This window comes from Acinonyx jubatus, chromosome C1 (assembly GCF_027475565.1).
Source record: "Acinonyx jubatus isolate Ajub_Pintada_27869175 chromosome C1, VMU_Ajub_asm_v1.0, whole genome shotgun sequence".
Classification (NCBI taxonomy): domain Eukaryota; kingdom Metazoa; phylum Chordata; class Mammalia; order Carnivora; family Felidae; genus Acinonyx; species Acinonyx jubatus.
The window spans coordinates 166670262-166694962 of NC_069381.1; the positions used below are offsets into that span (position 1 = coordinate 166670262).

The 24701-nt window shown below is 40.6% G+C and overlaps 1 protein-coding gene across 2 annotated transcripts in view; it reads right to left on the bottom strand.

Moving 5' to 3' along the window:
- Window positions 1-18403, bottom strand: part of CERKL (ceramide kinase like) — a 105216-nt gene extending 86813 nt beyond the window's left edge. For both annotated transcript variants that reach the window (XM_027055365.2, XM_053215399.1), the window contains exon 1: window positions 17853-18403. In XM_027055365.2, the coding sequence (XP_026911166.1) occupies window positions 17853-18090 (238 nt within the window). In that variant the 5' untranslated portion in view covers window positions 18091-18403. The remainder of the gene's footprint in view (window positions 1-17852) is intronic.
- Window positions 18404-24701: the final 6298 nt, after the last annotated feature.

Genomic DNA, 24701 nt, shown 5'->3' on the forward strand with positions numbered 1-24701 from the left:
TCCATAGCATAATTATTTCAGAATTTCCTAAGTCTGCCTTTAAGGTTTCATTTGTGTTCAAAATCTTTTTGTGGGGGGAAAAAAGTAAACAACTCTCCATTCAGATGATCTTGGTGCTAAATGGGTATTTAAACCACAACTATTGACAAATTCTTATTTAAAAAAGATTCAGACCAGGGTGCCTGGGTGGCTCAGTTGGTTAAGCATCCCACTCTTGATTTCTGCTTAGGTCATGATCTCACAGTTCATGGGTTCAAACCCTGCATCTTTGCTGACACTGCGGAGCCTGCTTCAGATTCTCTCTCTTTTCCTCTCTCTGTCCCTCCCCCACTCTCTCTCTCCCAAATTAAACAAACCTAAACTAAAAAGTTTCAGACCAAAACCCAACACCATCAACTTCTCAAGTTTTTGTAAGGACCTCTACAACTCTATAGCTGTATATTTAAGAAACATTTGATACAGTGGTTCTCCAAAGGACTTTCACACAATTCTAGATCTTCCATGACAGGACCTAAGTAGCTCTGTTTTGCTTTATCTACTGGGGGGAAGGGAGAGTGGGTGCTTTAAGATGCCCTTGGGATGAAGACACCAAAATTACAGAAACCACTGTGTTAGTATGGTTATTGGTACAACCAACTATGGATCTTACAGTGCCTAATTCGTTTCACAGAGTTACTTGGGTGCTGGAAGGTTAGAGATCAATTTATTTATTTAAAATGGTCTATTTTTAGTGGGCATTTAAAAAAAGGGGCAGTAACCTTACAGAGACATGGTCAAAAACCAGTATTATTAGGATTTGGAATCCTGGAAATCTTTCCCAAAGAGCTGTAATAATTTAAAAAAAAAAGAAAGAAAGAAAGAAAGAAAGAAAGAAGGAAGAAAGAAAAAAAAATTGAGGGCTTTTTCTGCTCTTTAAAGGGATAGATGAGCTAAAGTTTACACAAGTTCATTTTCCTTTTAATGTATTTTAGAATTACATTATTTTTCCAATGCATGGATGCTGTTACCACCTACACAAGATTATTATAATCTATCCCAGGTAATTACTGCTGAGATCAGCAATTTAATGCCCTTTGTTTGCCAAATTTTTGTTTCCCCAAGAACCAATTCCACTCTATAAAGATGTGTTTCCAGGATACATATAATTATGCTGGGTGTAACATCTGTCGCTTTGCATGTTCAGAGCCTTACCAAACCAAAGGGACATGCTTGTATGTCAACCTTAGGGAGAACGATTCAAGTATTAAAAGCTTAAATACACAGAATTTTTTTAAGCAGTATTTATCAAAAGTAAAAGCTATTTCTAATTTAAATATTTCCAAATAGAATTAACTCATTTCAGTCCTTAGATTTTAATACAGCTATATCATTTTTTATTATTTAATAATCATGAGTTATCTTTATTATGATTTCATATAGAAATCTTAGTTGAATTTTCTACTTCAGTTATCTGTCAGAAGCAGACCATCGAACAATTAACAACAAAAGCAACCTATAATCAAGGAAAGAAAAAATAATGCTGGTGACCTCTTTTCTCTATTTCACCCTTTAATAGCACAGTGGATTTAGATAACAGGACAGTGTTGCACTTTCAAATGTAGGTCAGTATTTTGATTACACCACAAAAGTGAATTGTTCAAACTTGAAGAAAGCAGGGCAATAATGATCCAAATCACTTCTCTGCATAGCCTTTTAAGGTTGCCTAGCCATCGAATAATCCTGAGAATTTTTCAATATGTAAGATATTTATTGGCAAGATGTTCCAGAAAGATAGAGATGGTGAGCATTGATTTCAGTACCAAATCTGAAACGAACCCTTAATGGGAGAAAAACAAATCAGACGCCGTCATCTCTCACGAAACATTTGTAATCACAGACCAAAAATTCAAGTTATAAGTTCAGCACATTTTCAGAAAAGTTTAGTAGGTCAAGCAAACCCCTGACTCTGTCTGTGGTACTCAAATGTATTTCACTATCTTTTAAGAGCTGCTATTATAGAACCAAAAGCTTACTATTTGGGCTGCATTTAGACTGATTAGATTGTCCAATTTCATAGAGATTTAGAGTTGAGGAAACCTACTTTAAAAGAAATAACCCATATTTCCAAACCATTTTAATATGATTGATGCTCCTAACAATTATTACTTCTTAGTGTTATAAACAATGTAAAAGTAACCATGCATTAACCATTATATTAAAATTCAAAAAGAAAAAAATACCTCTTACTGTTAACAGGAATTTGGAAGAGGCGGTAAAATGACTTTCAGGGTTGGAAAAGATTTAGCTAAACGAGTAAATCTACCTGTCATGGACTGAATTGTATCCCCCAACTCCAAAATTCAGATGTTGAAGCCCTAACCCCCAATGTGACTCTATTTGAAGACAGAGCTTTTAATGAGTAATTAAGGTTAACTTAGGTCATAAGGGTGGTACCCTAACCTGACAGGACAGGTATCCTTATGAGAAGAGGAAGAAACCAGGCTCTCTTTTTCCCCATGTGCACACAGAAGGCAGGCCACATGAGGGCACGGGAAGAACAAATGAAAACCTAAGGAAGGATATAGGTCTGCCAGGGCTGCCATAACAAAACGCCGCATGCTGGTGACCTTTCGTCTTATCACCATATCAAGCGAAAGATGACAGAGAAACTGATCAAATGTCTTTTTTCCTTCTAAAGGCTTTACTTGCCTCGTTTATCATTAGTTAGAACACCAGACTTACACAGAGAAGACACTATTTTAGGTGAGAATTCATCAAAATAGCAAGTGATACAATCTGGCCCAGAGAAGGCAGGTGAAGTTAAGTGAGAAATGTGTGTAAGCTTTGAAAGCATCATTTACATTCCTCTCTCATGTCGCCTCCCTATAGCATTAAATAGAAAATCTTTCCAAAGTCCTTGATATTTTTGCTCCCACCAGAACTAGAACCAGTGCCTCTTTGAGTTTCCAAACCCAGGGGGGCTGAGCACCGCTATGCCTGGGAAACTGGGGTCAAGACTGACCCAGAATTAAATGGAGAGACAGGGCAGTCTGAAAAGGTCCACCAGAGCCCAGAAATGATCAACTAGAAAAATGACCCTTCGTCTGCCTTCACACTTCACTCTCCTCTGCTGCCCCTAACACAGCCTCTTCCCGAGAGCTCAAATGTGGATTTAAGGGCTGAAGGGACAGCTTGAAGAAAGTCCCATATGGAGGAATACTTTGCCGCAAGCAAAATACTCCCCCTTCTTACACCACTCATCCTAGTGTTTGTCCTCCCCCAGGCTCCCACATGATTTAAGAGTCTTAGAAAAGGGCTCTGGAGTATGCAGACAAAAAAAGAGAAGAGGCAGGGGAACAGAGCTTTTTCTGTGAATTTTTCTCAAGTTACAACTGCTGGACATCTTGCTTTTCCCCTGTATCACTTGAAATCTTAACCATTTTTAAGCTAAGCCGTCTTCAGATATTAAAATACCATCTGAAATAAGAGATATGTAATACTAAATTTGGTATTTTAAGGGCAGGGTTAAAGAAAGTTATGCAAATAAGGAGTTTATTTGAATAATTTATTGCAAAGAGCAACACATCATCTTTCACAAGTGTTTCCACAGCCTCTATTGTTCTTAACCAGTTTCTGGATCTTTCCCCTTCCCAAACATAAAATAAGTTCCTCACCTTAAATTATTTTCTATTTTTTACATGATTTTCTAGATTATCCATAAACCTTGAGAGGTGTTAATAAAATTCAGTGGTTACGAGAACTATTTAATCTAGAAATATGTATTATCCTAAGACGCCATTAGATTTATTCTCATATATAGGGATCAGGGAAACAAATGAAAGAAATCCAATTATTTAAGACAGTAATCCTTTAACACTGGGATTTTGTTTTAATTATGAAGAGTGTGTCTTATTAAAAACAAAACAAAGCTTTGTCCTTCAAGGGAGAAACCCCATGTTTCTCTAGTGAACATGCATACAAGATTTCCTAAAGAATGCATCAACAAATTATTTTTGCTATTTTTCCATTTCCCATGATATAATGGGACTTCTTAAAAAGAGCATCAAGTAAATAGTTATGGGCCCACCTGCTCATGATGTCATACCAGGCACCATAAAATGTTCTTGGAAATATGCTTAATTCTGCTTCCCCTCTTCCACCCCACCATGATCATACAGACAAAATTCCCTGCACTAAAAACTAATAACCAAAAGCGTAGACAGTAAGTAAAGTAAAACCACTAAACAGTCTCTATACTTCAAATACAACTCCAGATATACCCAACATCTGAAAACCATGAACATCCCCTATCCCTGTGGTTCCTCCAATGTCTCACATAGGGTAGGGGGGACAGAGGCATGGAAACAAGTAAATGGCCTGCTCTGTAAGAGGCAAGAAAAGTCACTGGGGACTTCACTTAGATGGTCCAATACCCATCCTACCCAGAGGTAAACTAAACCATAATTTGGGGGAATTATACTCCCCTTTGGGTCCAGGCCACTAGCTCACTTAAATGGTTGAGCCTTGGGCCCAGAAGGCTGAGGGAAATCCCTCTTTCTCAAGGGACATTGAGGCCCCTGCCTCTCCTATTTCAGGCCTAAAAGAAAGCTGCTTAGGCACTCAACATAGCCTCGCTTGGTATTACCACTGAAAGTAAAGCTTTCAGTAACCCTTTCACCCATCACAGAACCAAGTTTTGGCATAAAAAGCACACAGACATCACCAAGGCCAAAGATGAGCCACAGCAGGGCCAGCACCTCAGGTAACTGGCAAGGACCTCCACTCAGTTTCAGCCAAGGGATGGCAAACAGGGGACAGAAGGTTGTCCTAATGACATAAGTCACCCAAGGGACAAGGAGAGCCTAAAAGCAGCAAGGGTGACTGAATGAGCACAGAGATGTAAATGAGGACATGTTTAGAGTCTAAAGGAGTCCAACAGCTGATGCATGGAAAAGAGGAGAAAATAAAAGTAAGCTGTTCTAGTTATTATTTGAACATAGACACCAACTATGGTTAAGACTATTACCTCATATATATTTACTCTGTTGGGTTTAGATTTGGTGTAAAATGTCTAGGTAAGAAAATTTTATACACAGCGTCATCTAATAAAATAAAGGGAATTGGAAAAAAATTCTGTTTATAGGTTTTCCACTGGAAAACATGAACCAATATTGCTATTCAGAGACAGTTCTTTCATTTGGATGTTTTAAGTACCATAAATATACAGCCGTATTGCTTTCTTTGAATCAATAGCTAGGTCTTGGGGAAAAAAAGCAGAGTAAACAAAGAGGAAGCAGAAAAGAAAATTCCAGATAATGGAAATGTGTGACCTTTGCTTTCTGGTCAGGGTCATACCAAAGTAAAAGAAGGGATCCCACCTATAATAGAATCAATAGCTCATATTCTCTACAAGTTTTCCAGTATCCTAAAGCAAAGATTTCACAACGTCATAGAAAATTTTCTTTTCCTTTGCCTGCCCTTCTAAACCCATCGAAGATACTAAGAAAGATCAGCAATGAGCACAGGATATGAATTAATTATATGCTACAACTAGTACACATTTTTATAAAACTCAGAGTAATTTCAGAACCATTAGAAAGCAATTTTGGACCTAAAATTTTGGATCCTAAAGGATCCGCTAAAAGGGCTCTTTTCTATTTTAAAGTATCAATGACAAAAAAGTTAAAACAGCAACCATGAAAAGATATTTTTAAAATAACATGCATGGGTGACTTCAGTTTCTTTCTGAATTATGCCATGAATGTTATTAATTAATATCAACAGCATAAGAAACCAGACAGCCTACTATAATGAAATACTGTATAGTCACATTAAAAAGTGACTGACAGGTCAAATTCTAAAAAAGAAACAGTAGATACCACCACAAAACTAGCAGATGTTTCTTGAGGTCATTTGTACAAAAACATAAGCATATGTTAAAGAAATCTGACACTATCATGGAATCAGTTGGTGTCTAAAATAATAGCAGCTCCTTATGGCAATATGGTAATATCCGTATCAAATGCACAACACATTATGTTGCAACAGTATGTGCAGACAAAAGAGCATCAGTGGCAGCAATAATGACCAGTGCTTTCATTAAGGTGAAAAAAATAAAATTAGTGGGTTACATCCAGGGCATGCTATTGTTTAATGGCAAACTGAACATGACAGACAGTAGGTTGAATTTTCAGAGTTCGCATTTAACCGATTTTATTGAGACTCTTATCAAGGCAGAATATTAACCAAATAAGAACCCTAAAGGTTTTATAGGAGCCTCTAAGATGGGTTTTCTGATTTCTTCAGGCTACCAAGAATAATGGTGAAGACAGCTCTTATTTTCAAACCTAATGATAATACTTGATAAGTCTGGGACATGAACAGGAATTCTTCAGTTCAAAATCACTGCATTCAACCTGGTGTCCTATACTCTGTATTTAAGCAATTGGTAACTGCTAGGTCACTATTGTAATGTAAAACTGCAAATAATTTATTAAGTGTATTATCAACCTCAACCTCAGAAGTCTGAGACCTTCTATGGTATTTCTTGGGAACTAGTCCTATCGCCCCAAAGTATACAATGCACACAACCGATGCTAATTGTTATAGACTAAAGATCTTTCAAAAGTCAAAGCCAAAAGGCATTGCATAACTTTTTATACTAATTGCTGGGACTCACGTTATACCGTAGCAAAGTTACATTTGAAAAGGCTCTTAGAATTTCAATGACATAGTTTGCATCTAATGCTTCTGCATGGAAGAATGAATCTGGCATACACCTAACAAAGTGTTCAAGTATCAAGAAAATTGGAGTAATATTAGGCTCACCCATAAGATGTTTCCATGGCATGAAGCCCTGTGACAGAGTAGGCTTAGCCCTGTAAAACATCCAAGTAACCTGGAAAACGATAGATTTGTCTCTAATGCAAAAGCTGGAATACCAAGATATTTTTCCCCAAATGTGAAAAATGCTAATTCTAAGAAATGGAAATATGATTTTTAGAGAAAACTTTATTTCTACTTCTAAAATAAGAGATTATCGATCAAATCCCATGACAAAAGTCTATCTATATTTTTTTAGTATACCCTAAGTATTTAAATAAATTATCTAAAGTAACTGGGTTATGGATGGGATTTTAAAAATGCATTATATCTGAGATTTTAACTATAATAAGCATCTACCTATAGAATGAAAACAACAAAACATACACTGTCTTCCTTTACACTTTCAATACATGAAAACATGGCTAAAACATAAGGAAACCAATATACGCTAACAGTTGTTCAGTTTTATTGATCTTATTCCTCCTGCACAGATGGACATAGAAAGTACTTTGAATTATGTGTAACATTCAGTACACTTAAAAGTCTAACATAGAATATTTGTACTAGACGAAAAACTGATCTTACGAAATGAATTTTTTCGGAGTTTAAAATGATATAGAAGAAGTTCTTTTCTACATATAAACATTGATGTGTTCATTTTTTTCATTTCAGTAATACCTAAATATTATGGCTGCATAAAGATCATAACCTTATTTCCAATATTTAATGAACAATGTTTTCCAAAAATACCTTTAAATTTTAAGTAGCCTGAACCGAATAAGAAACAGGACACAAGAGACATCCCAAGGCTCACGAAAAACACAGACCTTAGGCTTGAGAGAGTTCAACGTACAGTCCCTTCAGGAGCCATTTCTCCAGCTTATGCATTCAATTTTAAGCTTTCAATTTCCTTTATGTTTGGACATTTTGCTAGTCACCAGCATAGTTGATGCATGTCAAGTAAGATACTTTCTCATTTTGCTGATCTGAGAATTTTAGCAGTGTTCAGTATCCATTCCATCATTCAAGTTAAAAATCTCGGCATCACCATGGTTTCCTCCCCTTCCCTCAAGTTCCACATCCTCCAAATTCTCTGACAATATCCCTTCACTTAGCCTCATATTTCCATTCTCCCTGTCACATACACACTATTCCTGGATCTTCTGGTATACTAGTCACTCAAATAGGCTCTCCAGTGTACTGCCCATTTAAAATCCATCCTGGTTCCATGATGGTCTTCTCGAAACCCAAACTCACTTAAAGAACAAAAACCTTCAGATTTTGCTACCCCTTACTCAACCCTTAGGTTTAGACACCAACTTCCTAGCCTGTTATTCAGGGCCTTATACAAACCACTGACTTATCACCAAGCACTGTCATCTCTTCCATTAACACTCTCTTCACAGACTATGGTCTTATTTTCCAAATGGGTCAAAGCATGCTCTCCTGATATTCCCCCTGCCAAAAAAGTTATCATTTTCCTAGAACGGTTTCCTTACTCTTTTGTGTTGCCAATCTCTAGCCATGCTTCAAGGCCCATATTCAAGTTTACCCTCACATTCCTCTGTACCTTTACCTGACCTCTTCCTCCGCCTCCCAACAAAATGATTTTCTCCTTTAGTTACATTTCCATGTATGTGTATAATGCCCTATAATATCTCAATTGCACATAAAATAGACCATCAGTAATTTTGCTGGTAAATCTTCCTGCAGATTATGAACACTTGGAAGCAAAAACTATGTTGAATTGATTATAGCATCTCTGGAACCTATCAGAAAACTCAGCACATAGTAGGTGCTCCCTAACTGGGGAAGAAAGAAGCTAAAAGTATGAATGATTTAATGAGAAAAACATAAATTAAAACTATGCTGAGATACCCTTTCTCATCAGATAGGTTTTTTTTTTTTAGAAGTTTCACAATATACTCTTTAGAAAAAACTTCACAGAAACAGGTGCCCTGATACAACAATGATACAAAGGCAAAATAGTACGATTCTTATGAGGTAATTTGGAAATACTGAGCAAGGTATACAGGCAGGCATGGAGTGCATGGAAGATCTTTGCATGTTCTACTCAACTTTGCTGTGAACCTAAAACGTAACTCTAAAAAATAAAATCTAATAAAAATTACATACGCATTTATTCTTTTAGTCAACAATCCCACTTCTAGGAATCTATTCCAAAAATATACTGAAAAAAAATCAAATGGACACATAAGGTTTTTCATTACACCACTATTTTCCATAGCAAAAAAAGGCTAGAAACAACCCAATCTTTCCATAAACTATGGTACACAATAGATTTTTGTGCAGATATAAAAGGAAACGTAGACTCTCACCCTAGAGTGATATGCCAGATATATTGTTAATTTAAAAAGAAAGGTGTAAAAAAAAATACGGTATGCTACCATGCATTTAAGGAAGTGGGGTAGGAGTAGGGTAAGGAGAATATATATACATATGCATATAAGTATATACATATACACGATTGCTTATATTTACAAAAGAACCCCAAAATTTGAAAAGACAAATAAGCTTACCTGTTATAGGAAGGAAGAAAAGGGTAGAAAGGACCCAGATAAAAAGTTATATTTCCCAGAATATAGTTTGTTTAGTAAGTTTGAGTCTGGAACCCTATAAATAGTTTATATAATTACAAAATAAAACTGAATTTTAAAGAAGTAATGCCAAAAATCAAAAACAAATGTAAATAGACAATTCTGCATACTGGGTTGAGGATATAACATCACAGATAGGGAGGACTGTAAGCGTCTTTAAAACACAGTAATTTAGGGGCGCCTGGGTGGCGCAGTCGGTTAAGCGTCCGACTTCAGCCAGGTCACGATCTCGCGGTCCGTGAGTTCGAGCCCCGCGTCAGGCTCTGGGCTGATGGCTCGGAGCCTGGAGCCTGTTACCGATTCTGTGTCTGCCCCTCTCTCTCTGCCCCTCCCCCGTTCATGCTCTGTCTCTCTCTGTCCCAAAAATAAATAAACGTTGAAAAAAAAAAAAACTTTAAAAAAAAACACAGTAATTTGGAACACCTGGGTGGCTCAGTCGGTTAAGTGTCTAACTTCGGCTCAGGTCAAGATCTCACAGTTCGTGGGTTCGAGCCCTGCATTGGTCTCTATGCTGACAGCTCAGAGCTTGGAGCCTGCTTTACCTTCCATGTCTCCCTCTGTCTCTGCCCCTCCCCTGCTTGTACTCTGTATCTCTCAAAAATAAATAAAACATTAAAAACATTTTTTTAAAACCCCAGTAATTTGACTACACACAGCACATACCCTGATATGTACTCTATACACAACAATAAATTACAGAATGATCTTAAATGACTTTCAGAAGTTGTACTGTTAATGGTAGCATTCATTGGTGTTGTTATTCTGTGATTTACACATGTTACAAGATAAAGCAAATGAGCAATGATATGGTTGGCAATGATACTGTTGCACTTAGAAATCAAGATTTTAAGGATAGCAGAAAGGAGACAAAGTAAACACCTTTTAGTCCTGAATTTAAACTGGAAGTATCAGCATAATTCCATGATGTGTTTTCTTTTTGGAAGAAAAATACATACTTCCTTGCTGTTTCTGAAAAAACTGGAAAACGGAAAATATTAGCGATAAGCACAACTGGAGCTCAAATTGTGGTCTCTAAATACCCCTACTCAAAGGAACTAAGCTTCCTTTTAATGATCAGGTTGATGCTATGTCTGGGCCATGACATGTAGATTAGCCTGGAATATCTTGCCATTCAAGAAAGCAAGAAAGCTATCAGAGACAGCCAAGGGAATGTCAAAAAAACTTAGAAGTCAACTTGGAGGGGTTCCCATTCATCCAAAATGCCAGAAATTAGGACAACTTGAGAATCAGTAAGAACTGGCATTCTGCAAATTGAAGCCTATTTAATACATTTGAATACCTGAGTTCATAAGGATGGCAGTAAACCTCACTGGTCACTGCGGCTGCCGTCCTGTCCCTTTGAGGAAGAACTTTCCTTTCTGCTGCAGAGTGCAGTTAGCTAACAGCCAGCCTCCAGCTGTTGGTCCCTTCAAGGCTTCTCCTAAGCTTTGTTGCTGAGGTCACACTGTTCCCAGGACTAAACACAGCTGAGGTTTGGCTATTTATGCTCAAGGCAGGACTCTTAATGGGCAGTCTTTTCCCCCAAAATCTCACCATAGGTAAGCAGAGACCTGACCAGATATGCATCATGGGCCAAGGTTCTCCCTGCCCCTGCCTGCCTTATCCTCCTTTTATAGGTCTCAGAGTCACAAGGGTATCCCTCCCAATCTGTCTCCCCCCACCTTTTATCTTTCCCAGACATTTGCCCCCAGTAGACATCTCCTATTCCTACAGGAGAGACAGAGCGTAAGCAGGGGAGGGGCAGAGAGACAGGGAGACACAGAATCCAAAGCAGGCTCCAAGCGGTCAGCACAAAGCCTGACATGGGGCTCAAACTCACAAACCGGGAGATCATGACCTGAGCTGAAGTCAGACACTTAATCTACTGAGCCACCCAGCTGTATCCCTAGTCTTTAACAACTGTATCCCTAGTCTTTAACAGGGATCCCTAGCTGTATCCCTAGTCTTTAACAGCTGTATCCCTAGTCTTTAAACAACGATGGACTGTTCTCCCAAATTGCAGAGAGCACAAAAATGCCTAGTCGAGGCAATACTATCCTCCTGAGTACCCAAAGTATCTGTCAACCCCTCTACCTACTGCCATGGCTCTTTGATTCTTTAGCTTTACGTTTAGACTTCTGCAAGTCACTTCAGATCTTCCCACCTCAGACAATCCCATCTGGATTTACCTCTCTGGTTTACTGACCTTGATCCAGCCATTGGACCCTCAATTTTTAAGTCCCTTGGCTTCAGCACAAGTACTGTTCCCCACTCCTAGGAAGGTATTTATGTGCCAATTGTAGCCCCAAAGATCCCATGTAGGGGAGGGCAAAAAGAAGGGGGACATAATAGATCAAGTTTTTCAAAGTACTTGCCTTCAGATAGTGCCACATGGTTAAGGAATAACATTAATATGCAGACTCCTTGGGGGTCAGGGTACACAGGCCAGGGCAGTTATTTTGTATATACTATTTTTATAGTAAGAAAGAGATTAGTTTGCTGAATTTCAGTTCAAATAATAAGTATGAGGAATAACACAATTTTTATAGACAAGACTTCAACTTTACTATCAAATGATTTGCAATAAACAAAGTATTTTTTGTATTCACAAAATACGTGAAAGGACTTTGCCACTTTGACATTTCTGGATTAAGTGGATTTATCCTTAAATAGGTAGCTCAGGTGGTATAACCATATCAATTGTACATTAAGATTTGAAATTTTGCCTTCCTATAAAGATTAAAACCAATACCTAGGAATAAAGGAAATAAACGATTTCAACTCTGCATGCATTAAAGCCAGGGTGTCCAATGTGATCACCACTAGCCATATGCAGCTATCAAATTAAAATTAAATAAAAATTCAGTTATTCAGTCACACTAGCCACATTTCAGGTATAATAGCCACACATGGATGGTGCAATCTGAACAGTTCAGATACAGAACATTCCATCACCACAGAAATTTTTTAACTCCACGGTCATGCTTTAGAGATCCATTCTGCATTTGTTTCTCTGTGTGGACCAATTTACTTTAGTGAAACGCTAATATTTATACAATATAACTACTTAATATTTATATAATAGGTTAACAGACCTTCCAAAGCATTTAAAAACTTCATTAACAGTACATTCAGTTACAGGGTGAGCTTGATTTTTCACACCCATCTTTTAAAAATTCCTTCAAATTTGACAGTGTAGGAACAGATTGTCAATTTTTTTAAAGAAGTATTTTCTTAACATGTACACTGATGAATCAAAGCATCAGGTTTTACTGAGTAATTAATCCTTCAATAATTCACATAACAGGTCATTTTGGGGTTTAACCCCTGCTTCCATTATTTCTGACCGCAAGGTCCACCGACAGATGTCTCACTTTGGATGTACACAACAGAAGACTGGGATCTGTTTCACGTACATCTGTTCCCAAACAGCTTAGGCAGATTAATACTTAGAATGTACCCAGCCCTGCTAAGTCCCAAACAACCATTTACTCTTGTTTTTAAATTATTTTCTCATTTTCACATTTTCCCACACTACCTTCCACATTGGTAAGTTTCCAGCAAATATAAAGCAAATCATTTTAACTCTCATAAAAGAGACCTTAATTTGTAGCCCAGCTTTCTCAGATTTTCTGGTTACTGCTCTCCTTCAACTCAGCTAAGAGCTGAGTTACAAACAACCCTTTGGAAAAACCTAACATGAAATTGTGTAACCTGCAGTAGTAAGTCCATGAAAAATAGAGATTTTTAAGCCCTAAGATTTGAAACTCTTTGTTTTTAATATTTAAAATATAATTTTCAGATGCTAACCGGACATACTGTAAAATCCTTGCCCTGAACTTTGATTAGAAGGTAGAGGAAATGAGGGGCACCTGGGTGGCTCAGTCTGCTAAACATCCAACTTCAGCTCAGGTCACGATCTCACAGTTCATGGGTTTGAGCCCCGTGTCGGGCTCTGTGCTGACCACTCAGAGCCTAGAGCCTGCTTCAGATTCTGTGTCTCCCTCTCTCTCTCTCTGCCCCTCCCCTGCTCACATTCTGTCTCTCTCTTGCTCTCTGAAATAAACATTAAAAAACAACTTTTTTTAAGGTAGAGGAAATGATATCGAAGCTAAGCTAGTCCTTTTGCCCATAAAAAAAAAAAAAGTCTGATGACTAGCTTGACCAATAATTTTCTATCAGAAAATGGTTTCTTCCTCTCTCAAGGCAGGCCCTGTGCTGAGATGACCCTCCACCTCTCATCACTATGCCCTGAAGCTGGGGAAGGGGAGCAAGGGGCCCGTATTTCCCATGTTTCTTCTAATTAGAAGTTCATTAGGGTGGAGAAGTTCCTGCTGGAAAATACAACACCTCCTCCTATACATCACACTGTTGACCCTTGAGCATTCAAACCAGAGACTTACCTACGATGTCATAACATCTGAAGTCTATAAAAATAGGTATTTTCTTTAAAACGCAACTTGAGAGTTGGTTTTCAATGATTATATACAGCTGATCCTTGAACAATGCAAGGGTTAGGGGTGGTGACCCACATACAGTCAAAAGTCCATGTCTACCTCTGGACTCCCCCAAAACTTACTAATAGCCTACTGTTGACCAGAAGCCTTACCCATGATATGGTTAAGACATACTTTGTATACTAAATGTATTGTATACTGTATTCTTGCAATAAAGCTACAAAAAAGTCAAGAAAATCTTAAAAGATTTGTAGTGCTGTACTGCATCAAAAAAAAAAAAAAGAAAGAAAGAAAGAAAAACTCGTGTGTAAGTAGACCTATACAGTTCCAACCCAAGTTGTTCAAGAGTCAACTGTAATATAAATGCCTCATTCTGCAGATGAAAAAGTGGAATTAAATTACTTGCCCAAAGTCAGTTATGGTCCTGTTAGTTGCAGACAAGACCTCATATCCTTTGGTGCCCACTCCTGAAAATATTCCTACATCACAGACAGGAGAGTACAGACAGCTGGAGCAGGGAGCCTATAAAAGATCCCATCATGTTTTTCCTATGTCAAGGTGCTATCCATTAGTAAATGGTGAAGTTCCCACTGTGAAATGGCAGACACATTTGTGGGCATCTGGCATTCGTGTCACAGAAATTCCTAAATTGATCATTCTTAACTGTACTAAAATTTGAGCTTAATACAGTGTAATCCTACCCATTACTAACTCTCCTCACCCGTAGCTTTTCCTTTATGGGAAAGCATTATCACCCAGTCACACAGTACAGTAAGCAGATCCTGATTTGGGGATGCACAAAAATGCTTCTACCTTCTGCTTCCATCTAACATTTCAAATAGAAGCTTACTACTTGCTAAGCAAACATGCCTAGAAATTTGTCCTTGGCTGAGATTTAGAACAATGCCAACAGGCAATCTGTGATATTTTTGAAAATATTGAACTCGGAATGTATTTGATCCAGTAACAGCACAAGTGAAGGGCTACGCTGTAAAATATGCAAAATTGTCTAATATATCTGCCCATGTCCCCTTTCTGTGCGCCCTTAATTTTTGACACCTTATTCCCCAATTTCAGAGACCGTTGGGGGCTACCCACACTGTGGTACTACCCTTGATCTGCTTTGCCTGGTCTGGGTTCCAAGCCCCAGACTTGCCTGACTTTTCTCACGAAGCCTCAAAGAACTCACCTGATCCCTCTATTTCTTCTGGATTCTGTTCCTTTCTAGGTCACAGCTAACTCGGTAATTACTTTATACTCACATGCATAAACTCATGATTTCACAAATGGTCAAATTTTAAGATTCCAATAGAAAGATCATTAAGCAGTTTGTGGTTAACATTTTCTGAACAGATGATGCCCTTTTGTGTACACATTTTGTATCATAGTGGTGGCATCCTGGTCAATCTATGTCCAGGTCAGTGCTTACCACCTTGCAGCTTAGCACGATGGAACCTTCTGGCCAGGATACCCACAGTGGTGAAGTAGGCCAACATTAGCTTAAGAAACTTTTTATAGAAAAGAATTCCAATACCTTAACAAAAGGGGAGAGGATACTCTTGCAGGTGATGAAAAGTCACAAGTAGCTGTGTAGTCAGTAGTACAACGCAGTAGGCAAAAGTAAGGTTCATGAGGCCAGTTAACAAATTCATTCAACAATGGTTTTCGTGTCAGGTACTCTTCCAGGTACCGACAGCTAACAAAACAGGTTCCGAACAGCTTTCCTTTTCCCCATCTAGATCCAGTCTGAGAGTTAAACCATCAGCTCTCCTGCTTCTCAGACCTTCAGATTTGGTCTGAATTATACCACTGACTTTCCTGGTTCTCCAGTTTGCAAATGGCATACAGTGGTAGAGCTCAGCCTCCGTAACCCCATGGTAGATCTCCTCAAACATACAGCCAAGCTTCTGTTTCCCTGGGGAACCCCAAGACACACATCATTACAAGTTTGTCAAAACCCACAGAATGTACGACACCAAGAGCAAACCGTAACATCAACTATGGACTCGGGTGATGATGTGTTCACGTAGGTTCATGAATCGTAACAAATGTACCACTCTGATGAGGAATGTGGATAATGGAGGAGGCCGTGCATGTGTGTAGGGGGCAGAGAACATATGGGAGATCTCTGTACCTTTTGCTCAATGTTGCAGTGAACCTAAAACTGCTCTAAAAAACAAAATCTACTTTTAAAAGCAGCAACTAAGGTACTCTGAGATTCAAAAACTGAGTGGTGTTGCAAATATTTCCTATGTATGATCTAATAAAGCCCGGTGATCCCACACCACTCCACCCCCACCCTTCCTGGAGCTGCCAGTCACGGCCTGGGGCCAATACACCCATGGTCTTCCCTACTACATCCTCCTATACCCCATCCTCCCAAGCATGGTAACCTTGACACACTTATCCTCTATTATCTGGACAATCTCATTGGTCTTTCAGCATTCACATCTAAACTAATTCTACATCAGAGATCATTTCATTTAAGTATACCTCTTACTCCCTTTTCTTTTCCCCACTCCTTTTACTAAGTAAAACATCTGTTTATAAATATAGGTTCTTACCAAGGTGCTAGGATTCCGTATTTCCAATTTTAAAGGCCTGAAGAAGTTTGCACACTAGGCCTTCATTAAGAAAAAAAATACACCTAGGTGAAAGAAAAGTAAGGGGTTTCGAGCAAAGTTTAAAAAAAATCAAAACTTTCAACCTGTATAGTTTTTAAATTCTACTTCCATGAACACAAAGCAAGCCTGCTTTTCCTCCATCACCACTTAATTTACAACAGCATTTTTTTTCTGTATCATTATTTGCCTTTTTGTGTCCCAGTACCACAACACTTATTTATAGCTCTCACTGAGCAAGGTCTCGTTTTAAATTCTGTAGTATTTCACCTTCATTGTAGGTTAAGCTGGCTCTTGTAGGCTCACCTAAACTTCATATAACTTAGAAACTTCTAGATCTCCCAAATTCAAACGGACTTAAAACTTCACGGAATAATTCTACATCCATATCCCTCGGTTTTAACTCAGAGGTTCAATAAAACATTCTACCTTGGTTTTCATGACACCTGAAAACATTTTAATTAAGGTAGAAGGTAATTTTAGTTAAGCCTACTCAGTGCATTTGTAAGCTTTTTTTGCACGGGAAACTTTAGAACAGTGGCATGTTTCTATGCTTTACTAGAAGTAGTACAGGGCGCCTGGTTTTGCAACGGAAGGCAATGTTTTAAAAATGATTTCTTAAGTTTGTATTTAGCCAGGAGAGACAGTGTCACATCCGAAGGTTTTTTGAGCAATCTTCTCTCGACGAAGCCTTGAAATAGTTGTTGTAAATACAGCACTTTAACATTTCCAAATAACTAAAGTCAAGTCAATAAAAGGCAAGTGCGATAAGCAGCATGAGGACTTTAAAGTCAACACTTAAAAAAAAAAAAAAAAAAAAATCAAGGGTTTCTACGTAGGTAGAGGGCTTGATCCTAGACAAGGCAAGGAATGTGAGGGATGGAGAAGTCCAGAGAGCTCAAAAGGGGATTAAAGTTTTGGAAGTCAACAAAGTGAGAGTTCGATTCAGAACCCACGTGTAGATGTAACTCTGTAAAGTGGTTATACTTTCAGGGGACGGGCAGAGGTTGATGGATTCAAACTCCACCAGTTTGGAGCGAAGGAGAGGACCTTCCCGCAGTTTGGAAAACACCGGCCCTTTGGGGCTCAATTCTTTTTTCGGCCTCCTAGAGCAGAAGCTGGCCGTGACTTTGCTCCAGGGAATGCACCCAGAGGCAGGGAGCCAGGCGGGCGGGGCGGGTAGCCTGAGGCCCCCGGGGCCGCGAGGAGACTAGACTGCTCTCCCCATTTCGGAAGGAGCGGGCGGGGGCTTCGCGACGCGGGGGGGAGGAGCCTGGGGAGGGCGGAGAGGAGGCGCGGGCGAAGTTGCAGGGAGGAGGCGAGGCTGGAGGTTAAGGTGCCGGGACACTCACCCGCGGGGCGCTCGGGTTGGATGGGCCGCCACCTGAGGGCCCGCTCGCTCAGCACCACGTCACAGCTGCTCCTCCCGATCTCGAAGATGCCACGCAGCAGGATCTGCCCGGCCGCCGCCTCCGGCTGCAGCTGGGACGCCCACAGCGCCGAGGGCACCGCGGCCGCCGCCGGGGGCGCTTCCTCCTCCGGGCCGCCCTCCAGGGCGCTCACCCGGCCGCCGCGCCTCCCCCGAGGCATGGCGGAGACGCTAGCTGAGCGGCACCCTGGGGTCTGGGGAGGCCTTTGGAGGCGGAGGTGGAGGCCGCGGCAGCCTCGGCTCGATCTGCGTCCGGCGCTGCCACAGCAACCGCGCGCGGGGCAGAGACTCAGGAGGGAGGCGGGGCAGGCAGGCGGGGCCGCCCGGACCTAGTCCGGCACCTTGGGCCGCCGGCTTCGGGTCGCTGCCGCTCACTACCAAAGGTCCCCCATGCTGGCAGACGAAGAAGTGGCTCCCTGCGCCTAGCCCTCCCTGTTCAGTAGGATTTAGTGCACTGAGTTTCCCACAGTTCTATACGCCCTCCCTTCTCAAACTTACCCCCTGGGCATCTTGTTAACAATTTAAAATGATTTTAACAAATGCAGTTTCTTACTGCTGAGGTCTGAGAGGAGGCCCAAAAGGCTGTATTGCTAAGAAGCCCGGGATGACGGCGACGCCCATGCCACTGGTCCTCGGGACACACTTTGAGCGGCAAGGGCTTCTCGTTTCCCCACCTGCTTCCCAGTGGGCTCCCTCAGAAGGCAGAGGTCATGCTGTATAACCGTGCTGGCACACCCCCGGTAGTTAGCTGATCTTATGCACCTGGTAGAGAGAGCTCATTTCCCAAAAGCCCCGAGAGGAAGCCAAAGTCTCTGGTTTACATTCACAGATTCTCACCTGGCAAACAGAAGGTGCCTTATCATAATGAGCACTGAGTAATTTTTAGAATTGTTGAATCGTTATATTGTCCTCCTGAAACTAATATATTGGATGATAACTATACTGGAATAGGAAAAAAAAAAAACACCTTAATGAATAAAAGGTGCCTTTGTGCTGTCAGTGTTGAGGGTCCTAATTTCCCCGGAAGATTTCTCCTTTGCAAATTCGTCTTTGCCTGGATCTGGCACTCTCTGGAGGGAGATTACAAGCAGCCGGGCTTGTTCTCTGGAAGGCTGTTGCTACAGTGTAGTGTTACCTGCAAATGGAGAGAGCCCTGGGGGGTGGGTTTATCCTTCCCTTTCTTCTGATAGTAGAGATTCATGAAATTAGCTGATAATTTGTTAGCACAGAGTCTGGAGGCATCGGTTCTCAACTGTGGCTGCACGTTGGAGTTACCCCTGGGGAGTTGAAAAAAAATCCAGAGGCCCAGGCTACACTTGAAGACAATTAAATTGGAGTCTCTGGGGATGGGACCCAGCCTTCAGGCGTTTTTAAAGCCCTCCAGGTGATTCCAATGTTCAGCTAGGCCCAAGAATCACTGCTCAAAGCAGTGTATTCACAGGGAGCTGACAAATTGTGACAATGAAACAGAGAAACGGAGTTCTCTGGAAGAGGAGCATCGTGGGAGGTCAGTCAGCAGCCTTTTTAGAAAGTCAGAATAATTGTATCAAGAAAACGTTAGGGGTGAGGGAGGTAAAGGGCAAACTGAGTTTGAAGACTCGTGGATGTAGCTCCAGGGTGCTGGTGCCAAACCAGTGACTTCAGCTACGCAAGCTCCTCTCATTCTCTTCTTGTCCTGCTCACACCGCAAAGCCAGACAGAAGAGCACATGGCAGCAGGAGTGTCTCAAGGTTCTCTGCTCAAACCAGGGAGGGAGACTGGAGGCCTAGCCAAATCCCTTTCAGAGCCGAAGCGCCTGTGTGCCAGTTAAGCTGGGACTCTCACGCTTAATGCTCTGAAAACAAATCCCCAAGCTTCCAAGCGAAGCAGGGAAGAGCCTCTGTTTGATCTGATGGCAGAGAGCTGTTTCTTGGAGCAGAAGTGCAGCTGCTGCTGAACCCACGCAGGCTTCAGGTGGCTCAGCCCAGCAGTCACTCCTGGGGAGGCTGGTGCCCTTGCGGAAGGAGTTGCTGCTCTGGAGTCAGCATCTTGTATTCACAGCTGTTGGACCCTCAACACAGAGCTCACTGGCTTTTTCAAAGCTCACTGAGAGCCGGGGCAAATAGGCCAAGGCAGTGGCTACTTCTTAGGACCTTTACAAGTTGCCCTTTCTCCTGCTTCAGTAGGTCAGAGTCAGAAACACTGGCTTTATGTTTCTTGAGGATGAAAGTAATGGCTGTGCTCTGGTCTTTCCCCTTGATGAGCTGTCCCCTCCCAGGGCTCTGAAGGTTGCAGTGCCCATGGTCTCTGTCCTCAGGATTAGCCACACGGGCATCAGCACCATGGCTTCCCATCCTCCTCAGGGCTCCTTGAGAGATGTCACCAGCTCTAATCACTCCCCTGAACTTGAGGCTCTATGGCCAACTGCCTACCTGACATCACCACTTGGCTGTCCAATAACCATCGGAAACATAACATATCTAAAACCAAATCTATGATTTTCCATTATAAACCTACCTTCCCAGAACTTTCCAAATCTCAGCAAATAGGTTCATCAAAATCCTTGATGTCATTCTTATTTCTTCTCATTGTCTCAGGCCTCACATCCAATCCGCTGGCAGATCCTGTCAATTCCAACTGCAAAAGACACTCCGTTCAGCCTGTTGCTTTCCCAGTCTGTGCCTCTATACCTCTCACCTGGACAACATCAACAACCTCCCAGCTCTTTGCTTTCCCTTTTGCCTATACTGCCTCCTCCAGCTCAGAGTCTATTTTCCACCTGACAATCACATTGCTCCTTTTTAAAAGTAACAAAATCATATCATTTCCTGCTCACAACCTTCTTCTGATCTCCCATCACTCTTGGAACAAACTCAAAATTCTTGGCAAGTGCACAAGGCCCTACATAATCTGGGCTCTGGTTACCTTTCTGAGGTCACTTACTCATACCCTCCACCTTGCTCACTCACACAAGCCTCCATACTAGTCCTCGGACACACTGAGACTAGTCCCTTCTCAGGGCATTTGACTTGCTGCTTCCTCTCGCTGGAATGCTTTTCCAGTCAGCCAACCAGATGGCTCCCTCCTTCTGCTGAAAGATCACCGTCTCTTAGAGACCACTGCTGACCCTCCTCCGTCATTCACCTTCCCGTAACTGTGTGTATTAGTTTTCTATTGCAGCTGCAACAAATTACCATTAACTCAGTGGCTTAAAACAACACAAATGTTTTATCTGACATTGCCGGGGGTCAGAAATCCACATTTGGTTTCACTGGACTAAAATCAAGGCATCAACAGGCTTGAGTTCCTCCTGAAGGCTCCAGGGAAGAATTCGTTTCCTTGTCTTTTCCAGCTTCTAGAGGTGGCCTGGATTTCTTGGTTCATGGCCCCTTCTTCCATCTTCAAGGCCAGCAGCCAAGCATCTTCTCTCTGCTTCCATCCTTCCATCTTCTGTTTCTGACTCTGACCTTCTTCCCTCCCTATTATAAGCATCCTTGTGGTTACATTGGACCCATCTGGATAATCATTAACTGCACCTTCAAAGTCCCTTTTGCTGTGGAAGGTAACACATTCACAGGTTGTGGGGACTAGGACATAGATATTTTCAGGCCACCATTCATCTACTATCTCCTGCTTTATTTTCCTTTACATCCCTTATTACCTCTTGCTGTATGTTTACTTATTTGTTTATTGTCTAGATTTCCCATTGAATGAGTTAATGCACTTAGTAACAGTGCTGGAATACAAGAAACAGTAAATGTTAAGTGTTATTATTGTTGCTAGAATAAAAGTTCCTTGATGTCAGAGAATTTATCTTGTTCTTCATTAAATTCTCAAGTACTGGCACAGGGCTTAGCATGTAGTATGTGCTCAAGAAATATCTGAAAGAATGAATGAATTCCTTTAACACTTATTTGTAATAATAGTGTTAAAGTACCTCAATAGTTTTCTCCCTAGTTCTTAAGGATCAGTTGTCCCATTAGTGGTGCATATATATGATCCACTAATGCATGAACATTGCTCTCTGAAAATTTTCAGGCAGCTTCCTGAACATCGCTTTCCCTGCTTTGGATGAAACTTGGGGATTAGTTTTCAGAGCACTAAACATTAAGAGTCCTAATATAACAGGCACATGGTTGCTGTATGTTTGGAAGATATTTGGCTAGATCTGGAAATACAATCTCCACCCCTGTTTTTTGTTTTTTTGTTTTTTTTGTTTTGTTTTTTTTTTTAGAAATTCATGTCTGAGCAAAAGACTTTGAAAACTTCTCTGCTATTAACATTGTTTTCAGGATATCATTAAATATCTGGGCAAATCCAGGAGATTTAGACCTAATGCGACAGCCTCCTGAAGTCAGGGACACCTTAGTTCCACAGATGGAGGCCGGTGAAGTTACAGCCCGCTGAGACATCGAGATCTACTGCATTAAGGGCAGGGGCAAAGAATTCTGACGCCTGAGCTTTGGCCAGTGGATAATCTTAGATCACTCCCTTTAATCTCGCACAGTCTCTGTTGGCTTCAAAGTTTGGAGTTTGTGTAAGCAATAATTGAGTACCTGTGTTATCAAATTACCATCAACATCGTCTTTTGCAAACTCCAGTTTACTTTAGAGAACAGTTTTTATTAAGGACTGCTCCATGCAGGTAGAATAAAATACAAACTCCCACCATGGCATAGGAGACTCCTTATGATCTGACTCCTGCCCACCCACTCAAACCCCATCTCCTATCATTTTTCTTCCATTCTTTCTATACTTGTGTCCAACTACACTGGCCTTCTTTCCATTATTCAATTAAACCAAATTTAGTCCTCATGCAGGGCCTCTGCTGTTGTTATTTATTCCGTGTGGAACAATCTTTATTATGGCATGGCTTTGCATGGTGCCCAGGTCAACTTCATGTCACCTTCTCAGAGGCTCTTCCCTGGCCAGTTAAAAGTATACCCCTACTCAACATTATTTTCCTCATTGTACTTCCCACTATCTGAGTGTATGTCATTGGTTTTCTTGTTCACTTCTTTTCTGTCTGTCTCCCCTTTCCCATCAGATGGGTACCTCAATGACAGCAGTGACCTGGTATGCTTGCTTATGGCTCTATCTCATGCCTAAAGAGTGCCTTGAGAAGAATAAATGCTCAATAAATGTTCATTGAATCCGTAAAGGAATAAATTGAGTTCCTGCATTAATTGTTGGTATCACTGAACATATTGTATCTCATGGGTAAGGAAAAAAGAAAAATTCAGGACATATTTAATTTCTCCATATCAACATACATTGTAGGTGAAGTGAGTTTTAATTGTGTCCAGCTCTCAGTAATTTCTTTTTTTTCTTTTCTAATTTTTTAATGTTTATTTTTTTGAGAGAGAGAGAGAGAGAGAAGAAGAGAGAGAGAGAGAGAGAGAGAGAGAGAGAGAGAATTCTAAGCAGGCTCTGTGCTTTCAGAGCAGAGCCCAACATGGAACTCGAACTCACCAACCACTAGATCATGACCTGAGCTGGAGTCAGGGGCCTAACAGACTGAGCCACGCAGGGGCCCCTCTCAGGTGTTTTTAATGCAAAATGGGAACCTTGCCAAGGGAGCCTCCCTCTCATCCTGAGTAGACATTTTGTCAGAATGTTCCTGCTGTTCTGGCCTCTGCTGCCTAAAAGGTAGAGGGCAAAATGTCTCTGCAAAAATTACAGAATCAGATTTAAAGTCCAGATCACATAGGTTTTTTGTGCTCCTTGTATTCTGGGAAACTGTGAACTACAAATATAAGTTATCAGCCCTCCACATCAACATACAATGGGGAGAGGTGCAGAGAATAACCACAGTAAATGCTCCCACTGGAAAACCGAGGGTGGGGGTAAGGGTGGGGCAGAAAGCACATCACAATCACTTTTTCAGAGCAATTATGAGATTCAAGCAGGCATGTGTTGCTAGATCACATGTTCCCTATCTCACGTCCAGCTCTGCTCCCTAGGAGAGGTTCTCTAATTCACTGTTCTCCACAGCTCTTACCTCCAACCTCTGTGATTTTGGTTCTGCCCTTTAAACCATTCTTCTTTTTGACAAGAAATTGCCCACGATGACAGCTGAGTCGTTTTTCAGCCTTTTTTTATCCGTAAAAAGTTGGAGGTCAAGAGGCTTCTTTTAATTTTGAAGTGTTAGTCCAAATGTGTATAACTCCTTTAGAAATTTTGTAAGCTTTATGTTGTTCATATATATATGTATATATGATATATGATATTTGTGCATATATATATAAAAATTCATATTCTATAATATTATACAGGAGCTATTTCCACAAATCTCTTTGATATTAGTCCCTCTATACTTTGGACTCCAAGTCAGAATATTGGGGTATAATTCTTCTAATATTTTTAGAATTACTTTTGTCTAGGGAAACTGTGTCTTCCAACCATACCTTTGATTGAGGCTTGACCTGAAGACTTATTTAAATGGAAGCAGCCTGAATTTCGTCTTTGATTTGAGGCCACTTCTTGCTCTTCGAATATTTTTTAAGCCAGACTGTCTGTCCTGGGCCTTCTGTAGCTCCTCTGAATTATGCTTGTTTGTCACTTTTTGATAAGACCCTAAAAGAAGCCAAATAACACAATATTCTTCCAAAGAAAAGAAAAAAAAAGATTAAAAGCAAGATAGCATCCCAGATTTATATAAACTAAAACTTATGATTAATTGAATACCTTCAGAAGATATAATCAGTAACTGGTATTTTGATCAATCAAAATAGTCAACTAATGAGATGTGTTGCCCTACGCAACTAAGGTTGCAGTGGCTTGAACTCACAAAC